The following is an 18,577-nucleotide window of genomic DNA, read 5'->3' as shown; positions in this document are numbered from 1 at the left end:
TGTCCTTGCAGAGACATTGGTGTTAATGTGGGAGGTGCCGTTATTTTTTATTTTCTCAAAATAAGCTCCAGAATGCTTTGAATAGACCTATGCTTAAATCTTGCAACCATTGCAGCCTAGCCTGAGGACTTTTGATAAATTAAAATTCTCTAGACTCCGTTTACTTATTTTTTAAAATTGGGCCTAATACTCTTGTACTTACAGGGATGTGGGAAGGTGTGCAAGAGTGAGTTTCCGTCTTTAAAAGGGAGGACGTTCGGAGTTTTCCAGTCTCGGACCATTTTCTTAACTAGTCTTTTACTTGGTACTGTGGGCTTCATTGTATAAAGTGTATCTTTTACCTTCACTTTTAAAAAAAGGTTTTATTTATTTGAGAGAGAGAGAGAGTGTGTGTGAGCCAGCTAGCCAGCATGAGAGAGTACAAGTGGGGGTGGGAGGTGGGGAGGGGCAACGGGAGAGGGAAAAGCAGACTCCCCCCCTGAGCAGGGAGCCCAATGTGGGGCTCCATCCCAGAACCCTGGGATCATGACCTGAGCCGAAGGCAGCTGCTTCACCAGCTGAGCCACCCAGACACCCCTGTAACCTTCACTTTTGTATTAAGATTACATTTTGTAATTTGGGACTTGATGCTTTACAAATTATATGAATCTGAGTTTATTGAAAAATGTTGCTATAAAAACATTTGCTTAATTGCGTTGTCCTCTTAGAAAGTTCTAAGGGGTAGTACTAGTTGTTTTTCACTCTCCACCACCTTCTTTTCTTTTCTTTTTTTTGGGGGGGGGTCTAGCTTTGTCAGTGACTACTGGGTAAATTGTTTTTCTTAAACCTTTGACTATAAATTTTATTAGTGACGATTCTTCATGTTTTAAAGCCTTAAGATATATTTTTTCCACATTTATAATAATGGATTAGAGGTGAAATTGATTATTACTATTACCTTTTCACTGTACCAGAAAAAAATCATGTTTAAGACATCAAACGAAAAATACTATTTTCCAGTCCCTGTTAAAATGGAAGCTCCTGAAAGACCAAGACTCTTGTTTTATGTTGTATAAAGTTCTGTGTGGTATGTGACCTTATGATCCTGCCATGTCAGTCTGCATAATCAAACCTTTCTTCAAATTTTATTTAACCCATTGACCTTTTTTTAAATTCCAGTTAACAGTGTTATATTAGTTTCAGGTGTACGGTATAGTGATTCAACAGTTCCATGCATCACCCAGTGCTCATCATAAGTGCACTCTTTAATTCCCCTCCCCTGTGGTAACCAGCAGTTCTCTGTAATTAAGATTGACCCATTGACTCTTTTCTTTTTTTTTTTTCTTACTTTACTTTTCTACAGATCCTTCTGATGCCTTTAGGTTTCTCTTGTGTGCCCAAGGGATAGGACTGTAGTTAATGATTTATCTTCTACAGTTATGGCATGTGGCTTAGAACTCCATATATTGATAAAATATTTTAGGTAGAAGCATACTGGAAGAATTACCTTAAAAAAATATTTTTAAAGCCCATCAAGTATCTGTAATTTATATCACTTTTTTTTTTTTTTTGTAGCGTGTTCCACACTACCCAAGACAGCACTTCATGGTGTCCCGTAGTCTCTGTTCAGCAGGATATGATTCTAACGAAAAAGTAAGTACTTACATACTTTGAATAGCGAAGTTATAATGGTTCTACTCTCTTACCTCCATGCTGTGTTCACTGGACAGATTACATGTATTAATGTATAATTATTGCTCTAACATCATAGGTTTTATAGGTGTTCAGTCTTTCTTTTTCTCATTGTGGGCCACAACCAGAGCCTTAAATTTTGGTATCTATACCAAAAATTGAATAAATTTATAGTGTTTACCTTGTTTTCAGCAGAATAATGTAACATTCTTAAATTCTGGGCATTTGAGAGATTTTGATTAAACTTTTTAAAGATTTTATTTGACAGAGACAGCGAGAGAGGGAACACAAGCAGGGGGAGTGGGAGAGGGAGAGGCAGGCCTCTTGCTGAGCAGGGAGCCCGATGCGGGGCTCGATCCGAGGACTCTGGGATCATGACCTGAGCCGAAGGCAGACCCTTAACGGCTGAGCCACCCAGGCGCCCCAAGGGACAAGGGAATTCCAATGAAAATCCTGATACAGGTCAATGGTTGAAGTTTATAATATGAGAACGGGGTTTGAAAATCTACACTAGATTTAGAAGGTTTGAATTTAAAATATCTCACTGATACTTTTTATATTGATTATCTATTGAAATTGATAATTTTTGAAGTGGTGATTGTGGAGATAAAACATAATTTGTGACAGTGAAGGCCTCAAAGAGGGCAGGAGGGAGTTTTGGTTAGGAGATGGTTCAAGTTGAATATCATGAAGGTAGAACTGGTGAATGATTGTTTGAGAATGAAGTAGCGAAGGTATCTTCTAAATAATCTCTTGAAGTATATAAAACTACTCAAAAGAATCTGGAGGCTTAAGGGCGCCTGGGTGGCTCAGATGGTTAAGCGTCTGCCTTCGGCTCAGGTCATGATCCCAGGGTCCTGGAATCGAGTCCCGCATCAGGCTCCCTGCTCCTTGGGAGGCTGCTTCTCCCTCTGCTTCTCTCTCTCTCTCTCTCTCTGTCTCTCATAAATAAATAAATAAAATCTTTAAAAAAAAAAAAAAAGAATCTGGAGGCTTGGGGCACCTGGGTGGCTCAGTCATGATCCCAGGGTCCTGGGATCGAGCCCTGCATCCGGCTCCCTGCTCAGCAGGGAACCTGCTGCTCCCTCTCCCACTCCCCCTGCTTGTGCTCTCGCTCTCTCTCGCTCTCTCTCTCTCTCTCTCTCTCTCTCTGACAAATAAATAAAATCTTAAAAAATTCTGGAGGCTTGAAGAAAGGGTCATCATAGTTCAATAGCAATATAATGTGGACACAATTGCAGGGCATATCATTTTAAATTTTCTAATAGTCACATTAAAAAATTTTAATAGTATGTTTTAACTCTCTAAAGTATTATTTCAATAGATAATCAATATAAAAAGTATCAGTGAGATACTTTACATTCAACCTTCTAAATCTAGTGTATAGTTTACACTTCTGGCACTTGATTTGATTAGCCACATTTGAAGAGCTCAGTAACCTTTTGTGGCTAGTGGTTACTTTATTGGACAGCACTGGTCCAAATGAATTAGCTGTGATTAATTCCCTGTTATGAAATTTATGTTTTTTAATTTTTTAAAGATTTATTAGAGTGACTAGGGGGAGGGGTAGAGGGAGAGAATCTCAAGTTGACTCCCTGCTGAACATGGAGCCGGACGTGGGGCTCTGTCCCATGACCCATGAGATCGTGACCTGAGCTGAAACCAAGAGTTGGATGCTTGACCGACTGAGCCACACATGTGCCCTGAAATCCATGGTTTAATATGAAAACTTCAGCATAGACAGTATGCCTTGGGATGCATGTATGTCTGTGCATTTCTGGACACATATGCTGAGTTCCAATTTAGAGGTAGTGAGCTGTCCTAACTAGAAACACTCTAGGGGTGGTTAGCTAGTACTTGTACTAGAGGTCATATTCCAGTGTGGGGGCGGTATGGTATACTACAAAGGGTTCAGCTATCTTTCTCCCTGTTAACTCTGGTAGCCTTCCTCATTAGTATAATAGGTGTTAGAAATGGGCTGTCATTGATGAAAGGCAAGATACGTGTTCTGGGTATTAATACCAGTTCTTAGCTGCTGAAGTAGCAGAATGTAATAGTCTAGTTGGCTTTCCATTCTTTACCTTTAAGATAGAACCTATGCTTGATCCCTAAATGATGTCCTGTGTTTAGCTGCTTGTCTGGGGGTTCTCCATAGCTTGAGTCTGACAGTATGGCTAGCCAAATCAGAATATTGATGTATTTGCCTCAGGTGAAACTTTCATGCAGTCTGTTGGAGCATTACAGAGTGAAGGAAGTTGAGCCTTCCCTGAGCTTATCCAGCAAATTTTAAGATCCTTTTTAATGCCTTTTTTTTTTTTTTTTAAAGATTTTATTATTTGAGAGAGAGAACACAAGAGTGGGGTGAGGGGCAGAGGGAGAAGCAGACTCCCTGCGGAGCAGGGAGCCCAATGTGGGGCTGGATCCCAAGACTCTGGGATCACAACTGGAGTCGAAGGCAGATGCTTAGAGAACTGAGCCACCCAGGTGCCCCACTTAAGATCCTTTTTATTTTTGTTCATAAATGTATGTGTGGTGGAGTTTGGTTTGAGACTTGTTTTTGCCATAACCTCATAGTGAGCTTACAATAATAGCTGATTCACCCCTCACGTTGGTGGCCATTGATAATTACTAAAAATAAGTGTATATATAACTATCGGTTTAGGAAATTTAAAGAGCTCCTCCCCTCTCCTTGGAATCTACTAAGGTACACGTTTTGTTGTAAATGTCTGAAATCAGATCTGCCTGCTATCTTTGCCGATGTGAGATGTTGGGGTCTGGGAGCGAATGGTCAAGAAAGAATTCTTGAGACGTGCAAAAATGGTTTTATGAAAGCAGGGGGACTGGACCCGTGGGCAGAAAGAGGTACACTGGGGTTGCGAGGAGGAACTGATTATATACTTTCAAGTTGGGAGGGGCTTAGGGATAGCAGAAGTGTCTAAGGAATTTGGAAGCTAGGTTTCTAGGACCTTGAGCGTCATATACTATAGTCTAGTAAAACCTTAGTCATGAGACCCTTCAGGTGGATATCAGTGGGCCACATGTTTGGAGGATGATTGCTAACATACATCTTGGGGTGGGAGGTAGAGATAAAGGAAATTTTCAAAGGGATTTTTTTTTTTTTTTTTATACTAAAGAAGACTTACAGGATACTGGGGGTGGGGTGATGTCAAGCTAAGGTTGCCTTTTGCTTCTAGCAAAGTACTGATATTGAGGCAGTTGAATTCCTGGAGGAAGGTCACTCTGCCTGTCCCAAGCACTTGTCAGTGGGCCATAAGTTGTAAGGAAGTTAAATTTTTTTCTATGTTTCTTTTGCCTTTGTTCCCCACATCATTTGCCATCTCCTTTGCTGTACCTTTTTCTGAGGTAATTGTGGAGAAACTGTGTAGTGTGCTCAGTCTTGACAAAGTCTATGATACTTTTTGGCACCTAGTGGTGGTTACTGGTGTTGGACTTTCAGACCAAACTGAAGGCTTGCCCTCATGTAGAGGGCCTTTCTACTTCTAGGAATTCTTGCTTATGACCATTCATTAAATACGGTACTCTTTGTTCTCCTTTATTGTTCCTGTTTTAAATGCAGGTAGATCTGATCTTTATTTGTTAAATAAATTGATTGTCATCTGAACTTGCCTTTGACTCCTTTTTTCACTCCACATTTTATCAGCGACTCATACCCAGTCGAAATCAGGTAAAATTTAATTACTAAAAATACTATTTTTTCAATTTGAGTCTTAACATGTCAACTTGTTTCAGGTATGTTCATAAGAATAGGGAAGATTTAATAGTGATCTGCTTAGAAAAAGACCAGGAGGTTGTAGTAGGCCTTAAGTTAGGGTGAGCCAGGATAGTACTACGGCATGCCTGGCATGACAAATGTGATCTTAATTTGTTTATAAATTATAATTATTAATACAGTGTTTAAAGCTTGTACCATTGATCATGTTACATCCTGGTGTGTTTTGACATGAATATCTGGGTGTGAGCTCTGGCTTTACCCCTGTGAACTTTGTTAAGTGACTTAAGCAGATGTTGGCCTCATCAAGCCTTAGTTTTCTCATTTGTAAATTGGGAATATTCTCAACTGACCTCCTAGGACTCTTGTGAGGATGAAATGAGAGAGTGCACAGAAGGGATGTGTCCTGGTACCTGGCATGTAGAAAGCATGTGTCCTAAATGTCAGCTGCTTAATGCTTAATATTAGTCTTTTTTTTTTTTTTTAAGTAGGCTCCATGCCTGGTGTAGAGCCCAATGTGGGGCTTGAACTCACAACCCTGAGATCAAGACCTGAGCTGAGAAGAGTCAGACACTTAACCGACTGAGCCACACAGGTGCCCCTGCTTAATAGTAGTCTTAACAGCTCGGTTTTGTACATTTGGAAACAGGCTCAAAATGCACAGATAGTAAGTGTAAGTGGGTTATAAATTCAAGCCTGGGCTTCTCCTGAGGCAGTAGATTTACCCATTGTGGTAGACTCCTTGTCAGAAGTGTTGGTAAGGGGGGCGCCTGGGTGGCTCAGTCGTTAAGTGTCTGCCTCCGGCTCAGGTCATGATGCCTGGGTCCTGGGATCGAGCCCCGCATCATGCTCCCTGCTCAGCGGGAAGCCTGCTTCTTCCTCTCCCACTCCCCCTGCTTATGTTCCCTCTCTCGCTGTCTCTCTCTCTCTCTCAAATAAATAAATAAAATCTTGAAAAAAAAAAAAAAAAAGGAAGTGTTGGTAAGGGACTGTGTGGAGTTCTGTGGTCATTCCTTCAAGTACCCGGGGGAACGGGCCAGCTCAGCCTTTCTCTCAGGCTCTGAATGGAGTGAAGGGTCCTTGGTGGTTTTAGACCCTAGCTATGAAGATACAAGTATGTGGACAGAAGGAAGGAGGGATAGAGAATGGAATTAAGAGGAGATAACTTAAAAAAAAAAAAATCCTCAGGAAATATCCATTGTGTTTCTTACCATGGGTGACCTCATTAGCACAGTTATAGAACCACTGCTGCAAAAGTCCTTCTTTATCTCTCATGGTACCTGAGCGCCCTTCTGTCTTCAGGATTTAGGTTCTTGATTTAAAGGTTGTTTTGTTTCCCTTAGAATACCTTTAGAGTGCCTTACATGTGACTCTCCACATACAGGATAAAGTCCAATTCCTTAAATGGCATATAAGTCCTTTCATAATCTTTTTTTTTTTTTTTACCCTAGCTTTGTTTGCTACAACTCCCCTGCACGTATTTTGTGCTTCAGCTATATTAAAAACTACTCATTGGGGTGCCTGGGTCGCTCAGTCTGTTAAGCTTCTGACTCTTGATATCGGTTCAGGTCACGATCTCATGGGTCTTGGGATCGAGCCCTGCATTGGGCTCCGTGTCAGGGGAGTTTGCTTGGGATTGTCTCTCTCCCTCCCACTCCCCCCTCCCCAGCTGTATCTTTAAAAAAATTACTTGTTTTTCAGTGTTGCCCTGTGCTTTCAATGCCCCTGCCTTTGCACATGCTGTTCACTCTTCCTTCTCTGCACTGACCACAGCCTCTTGGCTGTAGTTGTATTATAGCACTTAACCACATTTTGTTGTGATGGCACCAAATTGTACATTCAAGTTGTCAAATGCACTTGATGTTTCCCTGTAATTTTTGATATGGAGGGAATTTTAAAATTGGTATAAATTTATTTGTATATATATTCTTTTATAATCATAGCTTATCTGAAAGAATATACAGGAAACTGGTAATAGCAGTTACCTTTGGAGCAAAGACCTGGGTGTCTCTATAGTATATCACCTTTGGTACCTTTTAAACCCTGAATCATATATGTATATTTAAATAAATATACATAAGAATATCTTATGTATGGAAAGTTAATTGATATGGTCAGCTTTATTTAGCTTGTGTACTAATTGGTATTAATAGTCCTGTATTAGTCAGGGTTCTTCAGAGAAGTAGAACCAGTAGGAGATAATATGGAGATCTGCTGGCTCACAATTGAGGCCAAGTCCCATGATCTGCGCCCTGCAAGCCAGAGACACAGGAGAGCTGGCGGCGTAATTCTAGTCCAGGTCCAAAGGCCTGAGGACCTGGGAACCAATGGTGTCAGTAAGTCCCAGGAAGGAGAAGACCCATAACCCAGCTCAACCAGGAAAGCAGAACAAACACTCCCTTCCTCTACTTTTTATCTCTCGGGCCCTCCATGGATGGGATAATGCTCACCCACGTTGGGGAGGGCAGTGTACAGGGCTGAGTCCACTGATACACATGTTAGTCTCATCTGGAGACACCCTCACAGACACACCCAGAAATAACGTTTCATCTGGGCACCCTGTGGCCCCGTCCGGTTGTGTGAAAAATTAACTGTCACAAGCCCTGCACAGAGAAGACGCGTTAGGTGCAGATACTCGTTTTGATACAGATTTTTCCCTGTTCGGTAGGTTCACACTCCTAGATTTGTCAAAAACAGTGTGGTGTGTGGCCCAGAGGAGTGAAGAACAGCTGTAGCGAACACCTCTTGAGAATATACTGTACGCTGGGCACTACTCTAAACTTGAAGGGTGTTGATTCCTGCTCTCTCAGCCTCTTTTGGCAGGTGCCACTCTTACTCTTACATACTAAGAAATGACGGTCAAGAGGGGTGGCTTGCCCTTTTGTGATGAACACTGGCTGTTAGATGTAAGTGATGAATCACTGCATTCTCCTCCTGAAACCAATACGACACTCTGTGTTAACTAACTTGAATTCAGTAAAAACTTGGAAGGGAGGAGAAAAAAAAAGGGTCGTTTGCTCACACAAGAACACATGGTAGTGTTGGGATTCCAACCTGGGCACTTTAGTTCCAGACTGGCTCTTAACTATATTCTGCCACTCAGATAAAAATTAAGATGGAATTCTTAATCCTTGTAATGTTATATAATTTGTTGTATTTGCTGTAACAGTTGCTGCATGTATAACTTCACTGTGCTGTTTTTATCAGATGTCATCTGTTTAATACTTATAAAAATGTACATTTTAAGATGTGGTTCAAAGAAGTGTACTTTTTTTCTTTGTATATTCTGTAAATTCTTGTATATTCTTACTGTTCAGCAGGGATTTACCATGACCATGTGGGTATCGAATGGCAGATGATTTTGCAGTCTCAGGCTTGAGGTGAGATTAGGGTATTTTAAGGGTCCATCTGCTCAAGACTCTGAATGATTCAGGATTCTATCAGATTAGGAATTTACCAATTTTTAAGGCAGAGGCTTGTCTCAGTTTGGTGGAATAAGGCATGTGTGACATGAAGGTTAAACCAAGACTTTGAAAGCCTTTTCCAATGCTGAGATTGTGACTCCCTGTTGGGTTAAAATATTGCTTTCAGTTATATTAGAGGACTTTTAAGATCATATATAGCTTTAACTTTCTTTTGGAAATGTAACTAAAACTTTTTCTATAGTTCTATTTAACTTATAACAATTTACTAACCCAGAAATAATTGTGTATTAAAATGTATCCAAATTACTTGTAATTGTGTGTTTCTTTAACAGGATTAGCCTGTACAATTTTAGAATAGTAAGAGAACCTTATTAAATAGTTTCCCCTTAGAATGTTACCAGTTTATATGTGGGAGTAAAGACCTACAGAGATTGATTTGCTTCAAGTCAGATAGGTTATTGTTAGTGGCAAAGCTGGGCTTAGAATTGAGGTCTCTAAGAGCTTCACACAGAATGGAACTACTCTATTATGAGGCCTCAGCTGCTTCAAAATATGGTTATTCAAACTTAACATTGTATTCAACTAGCATAACCTGCTTGGTCTGGGAATCTTTGGGTATAAGCATAATTAGTTTCTATTCTGAGTTACTGAAAATATCATTTAATGCCCAACAAAGATGGTGTAAAAATTACATCAAACTTTCCTTCGGTAAACAACTCATGACATTGAGAATTTCCCTGAATTTAGAATATAAATTTTTGAGTAAGTGGTCAAGCAATTCTATTTAAATTTTTTTAGCATTCAGAAATATCATTTGAAGATTATCTTTTGGCAAGAGAATTTATATAGTCCACTTATGATTTACCGAACCTAATCAGTTGATGCTTTTACAGAGTAGTTATAGGGCCAGATCCTACCAGATAAGTTTAGTAGCAACCTGGTTGTAGATGAACATATGTATAATATTTAATATTACTGTAGGAAGTAATGTTTTTTAGGATCATGTCCAGTGTTGTGGGAAAGCTTGTTTTTCAAAGTGAGAGTAACAATTTCTTATGTGTGTTTTTTCTCTTTTTAGACTTTCGATAAAATTCTTATTGCTAATAGAGGAGAAATTGCATGTAGGGTGAGTAGAATTTTAATCTTATTTTCCATTTTACTTTGTGAATTTTATTATTAAATCCCTTTAAATCCAAATCCTTGTTAATAGATAATGTTTATGTATTTTAAAATAGGTTATTAAAACTTGCAAGAAGATGGGCATTAAGACGGTTGCCATCCATAGTGATGTTGATGCTAGTTCCGTAAGTATATTTTTGCTTTATTTGAAACAGGACCTTATTTGTAGTTAAACAAAGTAAGTTCTTCCCCCCACCCACCCCGGCCTGGAAAGGATATACACAGTTACAAAAAAAATCTAATTATTCACTCCTGTATTAAGCAAAATGGAAGCATCATGATGTCTTTAATATGTGTCTAAACTTTTTCCCAAGGTTTTAAAAATCTAGAGTTTAAAAATTGCTGGACTGGTTGCTGACTACAAAGTAGATTTGAGCAAAGCTTGAGGAAGTTCCATTCACAGATTGATGAGATGTTTATACCGTGCTGCCTTATGAGAGCACATTTTCCCACAGCTGAATTCCAGTTAATTGTTTAACCTTCATAAATGCTTCGTGTTCAGCTGAAAGTTTGATAAAAGAAGGATAGGCTAATACTAATTGGACATGAACACAAGGAGTAGTATAAAGCAGTGAATGATACATTATTTTATTGGGGATTTTTAACCACAGCAGGCATTTTTAACAGTAGTAAACGATGAAGGAGTAGAAAAAAATGCCATGAGAAAATAATGTAAATTTTTGGAACTTTGGGGGATGAAATATAAGTAGTTGTACTTTAAGTTAGTGTTTTTCATTCTTGCATACTACTTTTGGTAACAGTACCTATTGGTAATGTCAGCTTTTATTGTATAGTAATACAATACAGAGGATTTTCAATATTTGTGATTTCTTGTTTTATCTAGAACTATGTTCATTTAGCTTTATTGTGACTGTCTTCCTTCTTTAAAAAAAGAAGAGAACCATTGGAAGCTTCTCTAATTTCCTGAAAATAAAGGTTAGGTACTTATCTTGTTTATTTGACAGATGCATTTAAAATAGTTGTTTACTTAAAAGCAATTAAATCAAGCAATTAAATAAACTTATTTTGTGTATATAGTTTTTTTTGTTTAATATTGGTTTCTGGCCTCTTTACTAATAATTTGTTTTAACTGATAACTTCAATAGTAGTTTATATTCCTTACAAGATATTCATGAAATACTGAGAAAACTGTTACTTTAATCTCTTTCTTGATCATTAAATTAAGGCAGTTATCAACAGCAAACTCCTTTAGAAAAAAGTTTGTGTCACCATCAGGCTAGTAATAGATTTAAAATTCCTTCTTCTTGGGATGCCTGGCTGGCTCTGTTGGAGTGTGCGACTCTTGATCTTGGGATTGTGAGATTGAGTCCTATGTTGGGTGGAAAGATTACTTAAAAAAATCTTAAAAACAACAACAACAACAAAACCAACCCTCTTTTTTGTCTTGTGTTCATTTTGATTGTGTTAGCTCGTGAGGTGTTTTCATTCATGGATAAATTGAGAGAGAAAAAGGTTTGAATTGTGGACATTCACCGTTTTTACATCAAGTCTGATAGTAACCTTTCACTTATTTTTCTCATATCAAAATACAGGTAGTTCTCTATTCTGTGTTCTCATGAAGATGACTGTTGGCATGGATTGTCCAAAATTATTTATATTGTGATTTTTTTTTTCATGTTTATATTTCAGTGTTGGTATTCTAGCCCCCGATAGCATGACTACCTTTCCCATTCTTAAATCTCTAGCTTTGTATTCTTGTTAGGTAGAAGCTAGGACCAGTGGAAGGAGTGCCCTGAGACAGAGTCCCAAGTCCTTCAAAGGGAATGATAGAGACATGAGCTGGAGGCAAGGATGGGGATAAATAAGCTACACATTAAAAGTCCAGGAGCACAACATCCTGACCTTGTGGCTTCCAAGACCTTGTGGTTGACAGACGAAAGAGCCACAGGTGCAGAACTTGGTGCTCTTCTCTTCCACCTCTGCCCCAGGGTAACGACTAGACTCATGATGCATTTGCGTTGTGGGGAGAGGCCCCCCCCCCCCCCCGCCCCTTGGAGAAAGGCTGCCTTGACAGATACTAACCTTGTAGGGTCAAAAACTCCTCTTTCCAACCTGTGGGAGGAGTTTCCTAAATGATTGGAAGCCCCTTAGGTTAGAGACCACCCCACTGTCCATCACAGCTCCTCCCAGCCCAGAGAGACCCAGTAACATCCAATCCCAAAACAACCCAGAGGCCAAGTAGACCTCTGGGAGCTTGCCTGCTCTCCCACCTTGAGATTGTACTTTCTGCTTTAATAAAGTGCTTTGCACTTGCTACTTTCAAGCTGTCTTCATTAGAATGCAGGTCCTCATGTAAATCTTCTTGTGGTGAATCTAAGTACCGAGACCTCTGTTCACAGAACACAGACTCTCTCACCTGTAACATTCTGATCTAGAGCTAGACTGTCCCTTTCCAGGCTTTGAAAAAACTAGTTTCAAAAGAGATGGTCTAAGTTTTAAGATGGTCTTTCATATCCTTCTAAAGCAGAGATGGTAGTTTCATATTTTAAAGACTTTTAGTCACTTTTTGCTGAAAGTAGAAAGGAAATAAGTCTACCAGATATTATAATACATTATTTATTTTTAAGATTTTATTTTTTGACAGACAGCGAGAGAGGGAGTACAAAAGCAGGGGGAGTGGGAGAAGGAGAAGCAGGCATCCCGCTGAGCAGGAAGCCGGATGCAGGGCTCCATCCAAGGACCCTGGGACCATGACCTGAGCCGAAGGCAGACGCTTGATGACTGAGACACCCAGATGCCCCCACAACTTTTTTTTTAACATTTAAGCAGGGGAAAAAGGCTAACAGTTACTACAAATATTGTGTGATAAGTCACACAAAGAAAACCAACTACCTTGCAGACAATGTGTAATGGAAAAAAATTGGCTTTTACAGATGATTATGCAGTTTTTCCATTGGTCCCCTTTCTCCTGTTCTTCAAAATTGTCTTCAGTATTGTCTTTTCTTGGCTCTTCCGTGTTAATTTTAGGATAAGCTTATTAGACACATCCACCATTTTTTAGCTATTGGGAACAAGACTTCTATAAACAAACGAGTACAAGTCTTTGTGTAAACATATACTTTCATTTCTCCTAGATAAATACCTAGGAGTGGAATTGCTGGGTCATAGGGTAAATGAGAGGCAAAGCAGCCTTTTCCTGTTGGGACAGTCAATCTGTTTGTCTGGAGAGTAAATATAGTTTAGACTTTGCAGGTCTCCTTTGTATGGTCTCCTTTGCATGTTCTTTTTCTTCTTCTGACCCTTTAGAAATGTAAAAACCATTCTGGGGGGCTATAAAAAAATCAAAACAACCCCCCCCAAACCAAAACTGTCTTTAGATTGGATTTAGCCTGTGGGTGGGTGGTATTTTGTCAACTCCTGGCACAAATAGATGCATGTTTATAAGAAGCTGCCAAACAGTTGTCCTACATGGTTGTGCCATATTCTGTTCCCACCAATAATGTATGAGTGTTTATGTTGCTCTGTGTCCTTGCCCACACTTGGTTTTATCAGTCCTTTTGAATTTTTTTTTTTAAGGTTTTATTTATTTGACAGAGACACAGTGAGAGAGGGAGGACAAGCGGGGGGCAGTGGGAGAGGGAGCAGCAGGCATCCCGTGGAGCAGGGAGCCCGATGTGGGGCTCGATCCCAGGACCCTGGGATCATGACCTGAGCGGAAGGCAGATGCTTAATGACTGAGCCACCCAGGTGCCCCAGTCCTTTTGATTTTTGCTGTTCACTGGTCATTATGTGTTCTCATTGTAGTTTTAATTTAAATTCTCTGATGAATATTGATGTTGAGTACCTTTTCATATTAATGGCCATTTATATTCTTAAGTGTTTGTTCAAACATATAATTGGAAGAGCAGTACAGTGAATACTTGCATACCCTTTGCCTGGATTCACCAGTTGTTAACATTTTGATACGTTTGCTTATATCTGTATCCATATATATAAGTATATATTATGTTTCTTTTCTTTTTTGTTTTTTTTTTTTTTGCTAAAGAATTTGAAATTAAGTTACAGACACTGTGGCATTTCACCCCTAAATACATCAGTATTCATTTCCAGGAAAAGGATATTCTCTTACATACACCTTATCAAAGCTGGGAAAATTACCAGTTATTCTATAGTATAATATGCAAACTATATTCAGATTTCCCCACTTGTCTCCGAATGTCTTTTTTTCTTTAAATATATATATATTTTAAATTTATGAAAGAGAGAGGGAGTGAGGACAAGCGGGGGAGTGGCGGAGGGAGAGGGAGAAGCAGGCTCCCCACTGATCAGGAACCCCGATGCGGGACTTGACCCCAGGACCCAGAGATCATGACCTGAGCTGAAGGCAGATGCTTAACCGACTGAGCCACCCAGGTGCCCCAAATGTCTATTTTTTTTCTTTTAATCTATGCTCTACTCCCAACTTGGGGATCGAACTCATGACCTTAAGATGAAGGTGCTGTAATGACTAAGCCGTCCAAATAAATGTCTTTAATATTTTTCTTTGACTTATGGTTCAATCAAGGTTCATGAATTGTATTTGTATTATGCCTCTTCAGTCTCTTAATCTAAAATAGTCCTCCTATCTTTCCTCCTTTCTTTGATTTTCATGATACTGATATTTTGAGGAATTCATGCTAATTGGCTTATAGATATTCTGGATTTGTTGGATTGTTTCCTCATGAACAGATTTAGTTTAAATATTTTTTGAGAAGAATACTTCATAAGTTATCTTACTATTGTATCCTATCAAGAGGTTCATGATGTTGGGTGGTTCTGGTTACACTAAGTTTGATGACTTGGTTGAGGTAGCTATTTTCAGGTTTCTCCTTTCCTTTTTTTTTTTTTTTTAAAGATTTTATTTATTTATTTGAGAGAGAGAGAATGAGAGATAGAGAGCATGAGAGGGAAGAGGGTCCGAGGGAGAAGCAGACTCCCTGCGGAGCAGGGAGCCCGATGCCGGACTCGATCCCGGGACTCCAGGATCATGACCTGAGCTGAAGGCAGTCGCTTAACCAACTGAGCCACCCAGGCGCCCTCCTTTCCTTTTGAAAATTTTTTTCCTCTTTTGAATTTTTTGGGGGTGAATCTTCGAAACCATGTGAATATTTGTCCCCCCAACAGCCTCTCATCTAATATTTTTGCATCCACTGATACAAATTTTCTGACACAGTAATTTGGTTACATTTGTCTTATGCTGTCTGTTGAGAAACATGTCAGATCTACTCCATTTTGAATCTGTTTTTTGGTATTATCTTTTTTTCTTATGTATTTGAGGCCTCCTTTCATGTCTTACTCATTTTTAACTTTATTTTGAAGCTTCTATCATACTGCTGTATTACCCCAAGTTCCTGGTGTCTATTTCTGACTTTTCTTTCCGGTGGACAGTCTTCTCACGTGCTGTTTTTGGCTTATGACCTCCTATTTGAAATTTCTGCTGTTGAATCCCAGCATGGTTTGGGTTGCATTTATGGCCCTGTTGGGTGGGTGCTATATTTGTTTCTACCAGGCTCTCCAGGGCATCCCTCATCAGGGACTACTTTTTATATTAATTTATTGGCATGACATTTGCTGAATAGATTTTTTACTTTGAACCACAAAGTTTAAATATTTGTCTTCCATGTACTTAGTAGATTGATATTTTTCTCCCCTTTTCACTTAGGATGTAATTTTTTGAGCAACTTGGCCTTATGTAGGGAGTTTTCCTTCTGACCTTTAACTCCTTTTTCTGAGAATTAAAACTCAGTTCTTTAGATTCTTTTTTTTTTCTTACTAGATTACCAGTTTATTATAAAAGAATATAGCTCAGAAACAGCCAGATGGAAGACCTAAATAAGGCAAGGTATGGGGAGAGGGCAGGAAGCTTGCATACCCTCTCTAGGCACACCATTCTCTTTGAACCTCCATGTGCTCACCAACCCCAGGTCTTTGGATTCTTGAGATTCCCCACTTGTACTCTCCATGATTAGCTGTGCTATCGGCTCAGGTGGATACTGTCTGGCTTTCAGCTTCCTCTTTGTTTTTGATCCCTGGGGATTGCTTGTAGTTTCTTGTAAGCCAAATTGTTCATTTAAAGGATGTTTGTTAAATTTAATCTAGGGATTTAGGTGCTTGTAGGGAGGGTTTGCAGGTTATCTAGTTGGCTTATTCTTGGGTAGTCTTAAAAATAGTATGATATCCTATCCTCTGTTGAGGAAGTTGTCCCGCTTTTTTTGAGAAGTGAAGACTGAGAGAGAGCAGTATCAAAATCGGACTTAGGAAGGCAGTTCACATATACTGATGAGATTACTGCAGCTCCCTGTACTGCAGCTCCATCCAGGGAATGAGGCCAGAGTCCACAAGCAGTATAATGCACTGCTTTGGGAAATGGTCAGGGCAGGAAAGGCAAAATGGGAATTATGCCTCTTACCAAGTCATGAATTATCTTTTATGTGTTCTCCAGGCCCTTATTATTCTTTGGAAAGATTTTTAGAGAATGGTTTATAAAGGGAAGATAGTCCTAGTGGAAGACTGTATCCTGCTGGAATTTTGGATTGTGTTGTAGCTGCAGATCAATTTGGGACGTGTTACTATCTCAACATTAAGTCCTTTTATCCACGGACATGGATATTCCATTTGATGGTGTTCCACTTTGGTTGCTTTAATTTCAGCAATGTTTTGTAGTTTTCAGAGTATAAGGTTTGCACTTAACTTTGTTATTTATTAGTGAGTATTTAGTATTTTTGATATTAGGATGGTAATTTTTTTAATTTCAATTTTTATTAATTACAAGTTAATAGAAATACAGTCAACTTTTGTATAGTGATCGTGTGTTCTGTAACCTTGCTGAACTTGTTTATTACTTCCTCTGCGTGTGTGTGTGTGTGTGTGTGTGTGTGTGTGTGTGTGTGTGTGTGTGTTTAAACAGATCCTTAGGATTATCTCTAGAAGACCATGTGCAAATAGAAATAGTTTTACTTCTTTCAGTTCAATCTGGGTGCTTTTTATTTCATATTCTTAATTTTCCTGGCTTTAACCTTTACAATGATATTGAAGTCATGAGAGTAAGCATCTTGTTTTGTTCCTCATCTTTGGGGGAAAGCATTCAGTATTTCACAATTAAGTTTGATTTAGGCTCGGATTTTCATAAATTCCATTATCAGGTTGAGGAAGTGCTTGGTATTTCTGGATTATTGAGTGTTTTTTCATGATTGGGCATTGGATTATTTCAAATGCTTTTTCTGTGTCTACTGAGATGATGTGATTTTGTCCATAGTTCTAGTGATATGGTGTATTACATTAATTTTTGGATATTAAACCAGCCTTGCATTCCTGGGATATATCACACTTGGTCATGGTATGTAGTTTTTTGTATATGTTGCTGGGTGCATTTTATTAGTGTTTTGTTGAGAAGTTTTTATCCATGGTTATAAGAGCTGTTGGTCTGTAGTTTTCTTGTAATGGCTTTGTTTTTGGTATCAGAGTGAAATTGGCCTCATAAGTTGGGAAGTATTCCCTCATCTCCTGTTGTTTTGGAAGAGTCTGTGAAGAATTAGCATTAATTATTCCTTAAATGTTTGGTAGAATTCACCAGTGAAGCCATCTGGATTTGGGCTTTTCTCTGTGGGAAGCTGTGTGTTTTTTGTTTTACTTTTGAAGATTTTATTTTTTATTTTCTTAAAGATTTTATTTTTAAGTAATCTCTACACTCAACATGGGGTTTGAACTCTCAACTCTGAGATCAAGAGTTGAATGCCCTACTGACTAAGCCAGGCAGGATCCCTCTGTGGGTAGTTTTTTGATTATTCAGTCTCTTGTTAAAGGTTTATTCAGATTTTGTCTATAGTTGGTGTCTTTTTTAGGGATTTGTCCATTTCATCTAAGTTATCTAGTTTATTGATAGGGTTATAGTATATCCTTATTTTTATTTCTGTAACTTTGGTAATAATTTATTTTATTCCTGATTTTAGGCATATGAGTGTTTTTTCCTTGGTCACTTGAACTAAAGGTTTTCAATTTTATTGATATTTTCAAAGAGCCAACATTTTATCTCATTGATCTTTTTTTAATTCTCTACCTCATTTATGTTTAGTCTTTATTCCCTTTATTCTGCTTGCTCTGGGTTATTTTGCTCTTTTTAAGAGTTTCTTTCCTTTTTTCTTTCTTTCTTTTTCTTTCTTTCTTTCTTTCTTTCTTTCTTTCTTTTTCTTTCTTTCTTTCTCTTTCTTTCTTTTTCTTTTTCTTTTTCTTTCTCTCTTTCTCTTTCTTTCTCTCTTTCTTTCTTTCTCTCTTTCTTTCTCTCTTTCTCTCTTTCTTTCTCTCTTTCTTTCTTTCTCTCTCTCTCTCTCTTTTTCTTTCTTTCTTTCTTTCTCCCTCCCCTCCCCTCCCCTCCTCTCCCCTCCCCTCCCCTCCCCTCCTTCCTTTTCTTCCTTCCTTTTCTTTTCTTCCTTCCTTTTCTTTTCTTTCTTTTCTTTTCTTTTCTTTTCCCTTTCCCTTTCCCTTTCCCTTTCCCTTTCCCTTTCCCTTTTTCCCTTTCCCTTTTTCCCTTTCCCTTTCCCTTTTTCCCTTTCCCTTTTTCCCTTTCCCTTTTTCC

General features: G+C 38.7%; 1 protein-coding gene across 4 annotated transcripts in view; it reads left to right on the top strand.

Annotated features, from left to right (window-relative positions):
- Positions 1–18,577, top strand: part of PCCA (propionyl-CoA carboxylase subunit alpha) — a 394,194-nt gene that overhangs the window by 11,919 nt on the left and 363,698 nt on the right. For 3 of the 4 annotated variants that reach the window (XM_073894335.1, XM_073894336.1, XM_025874636.2), the window contains exons 2-4: positions 1,555–1,632; positions 9,905–9,952; positions 10,062–10,130. In XM_073894335.1, coding sequence (XP_073750436.1) covers positions 1,555–1,632; positions 9,905–9,952; positions 10,062–10,130 — 195 coding nt within the window. Of the gene's footprint in view, positions 1–1,554; positions 1,633–8,762; positions 8,782–9,904; positions 9,953–10,061; positions 10,131–18,577 lie in introns of those variants that run through there. The other variant, XM_073894337.1, reaches the window with a different exon arrangement.

This window comes from Callorhinus ursinus, unplaced genomic scaffold, assembly GCF_003265705.2.
Source record: "Callorhinus ursinus isolate GAN/ISIS: 27379988/994484 unplaced genomic scaffold, GSC_fseal_2.0 scaffold7, whole genome shotgun sequence".
Classification (NCBI taxonomy): Eukaryota; Metazoa; Chordata; class Mammalia; order Carnivora; family Otariidae; genus Callorhinus; species Callorhinus ursinus.
The sequence above is the reverse complement of the archived record's forward strand: the minus strand, read 5'-3'. Positions and strand labels throughout refer to the sequence as shown.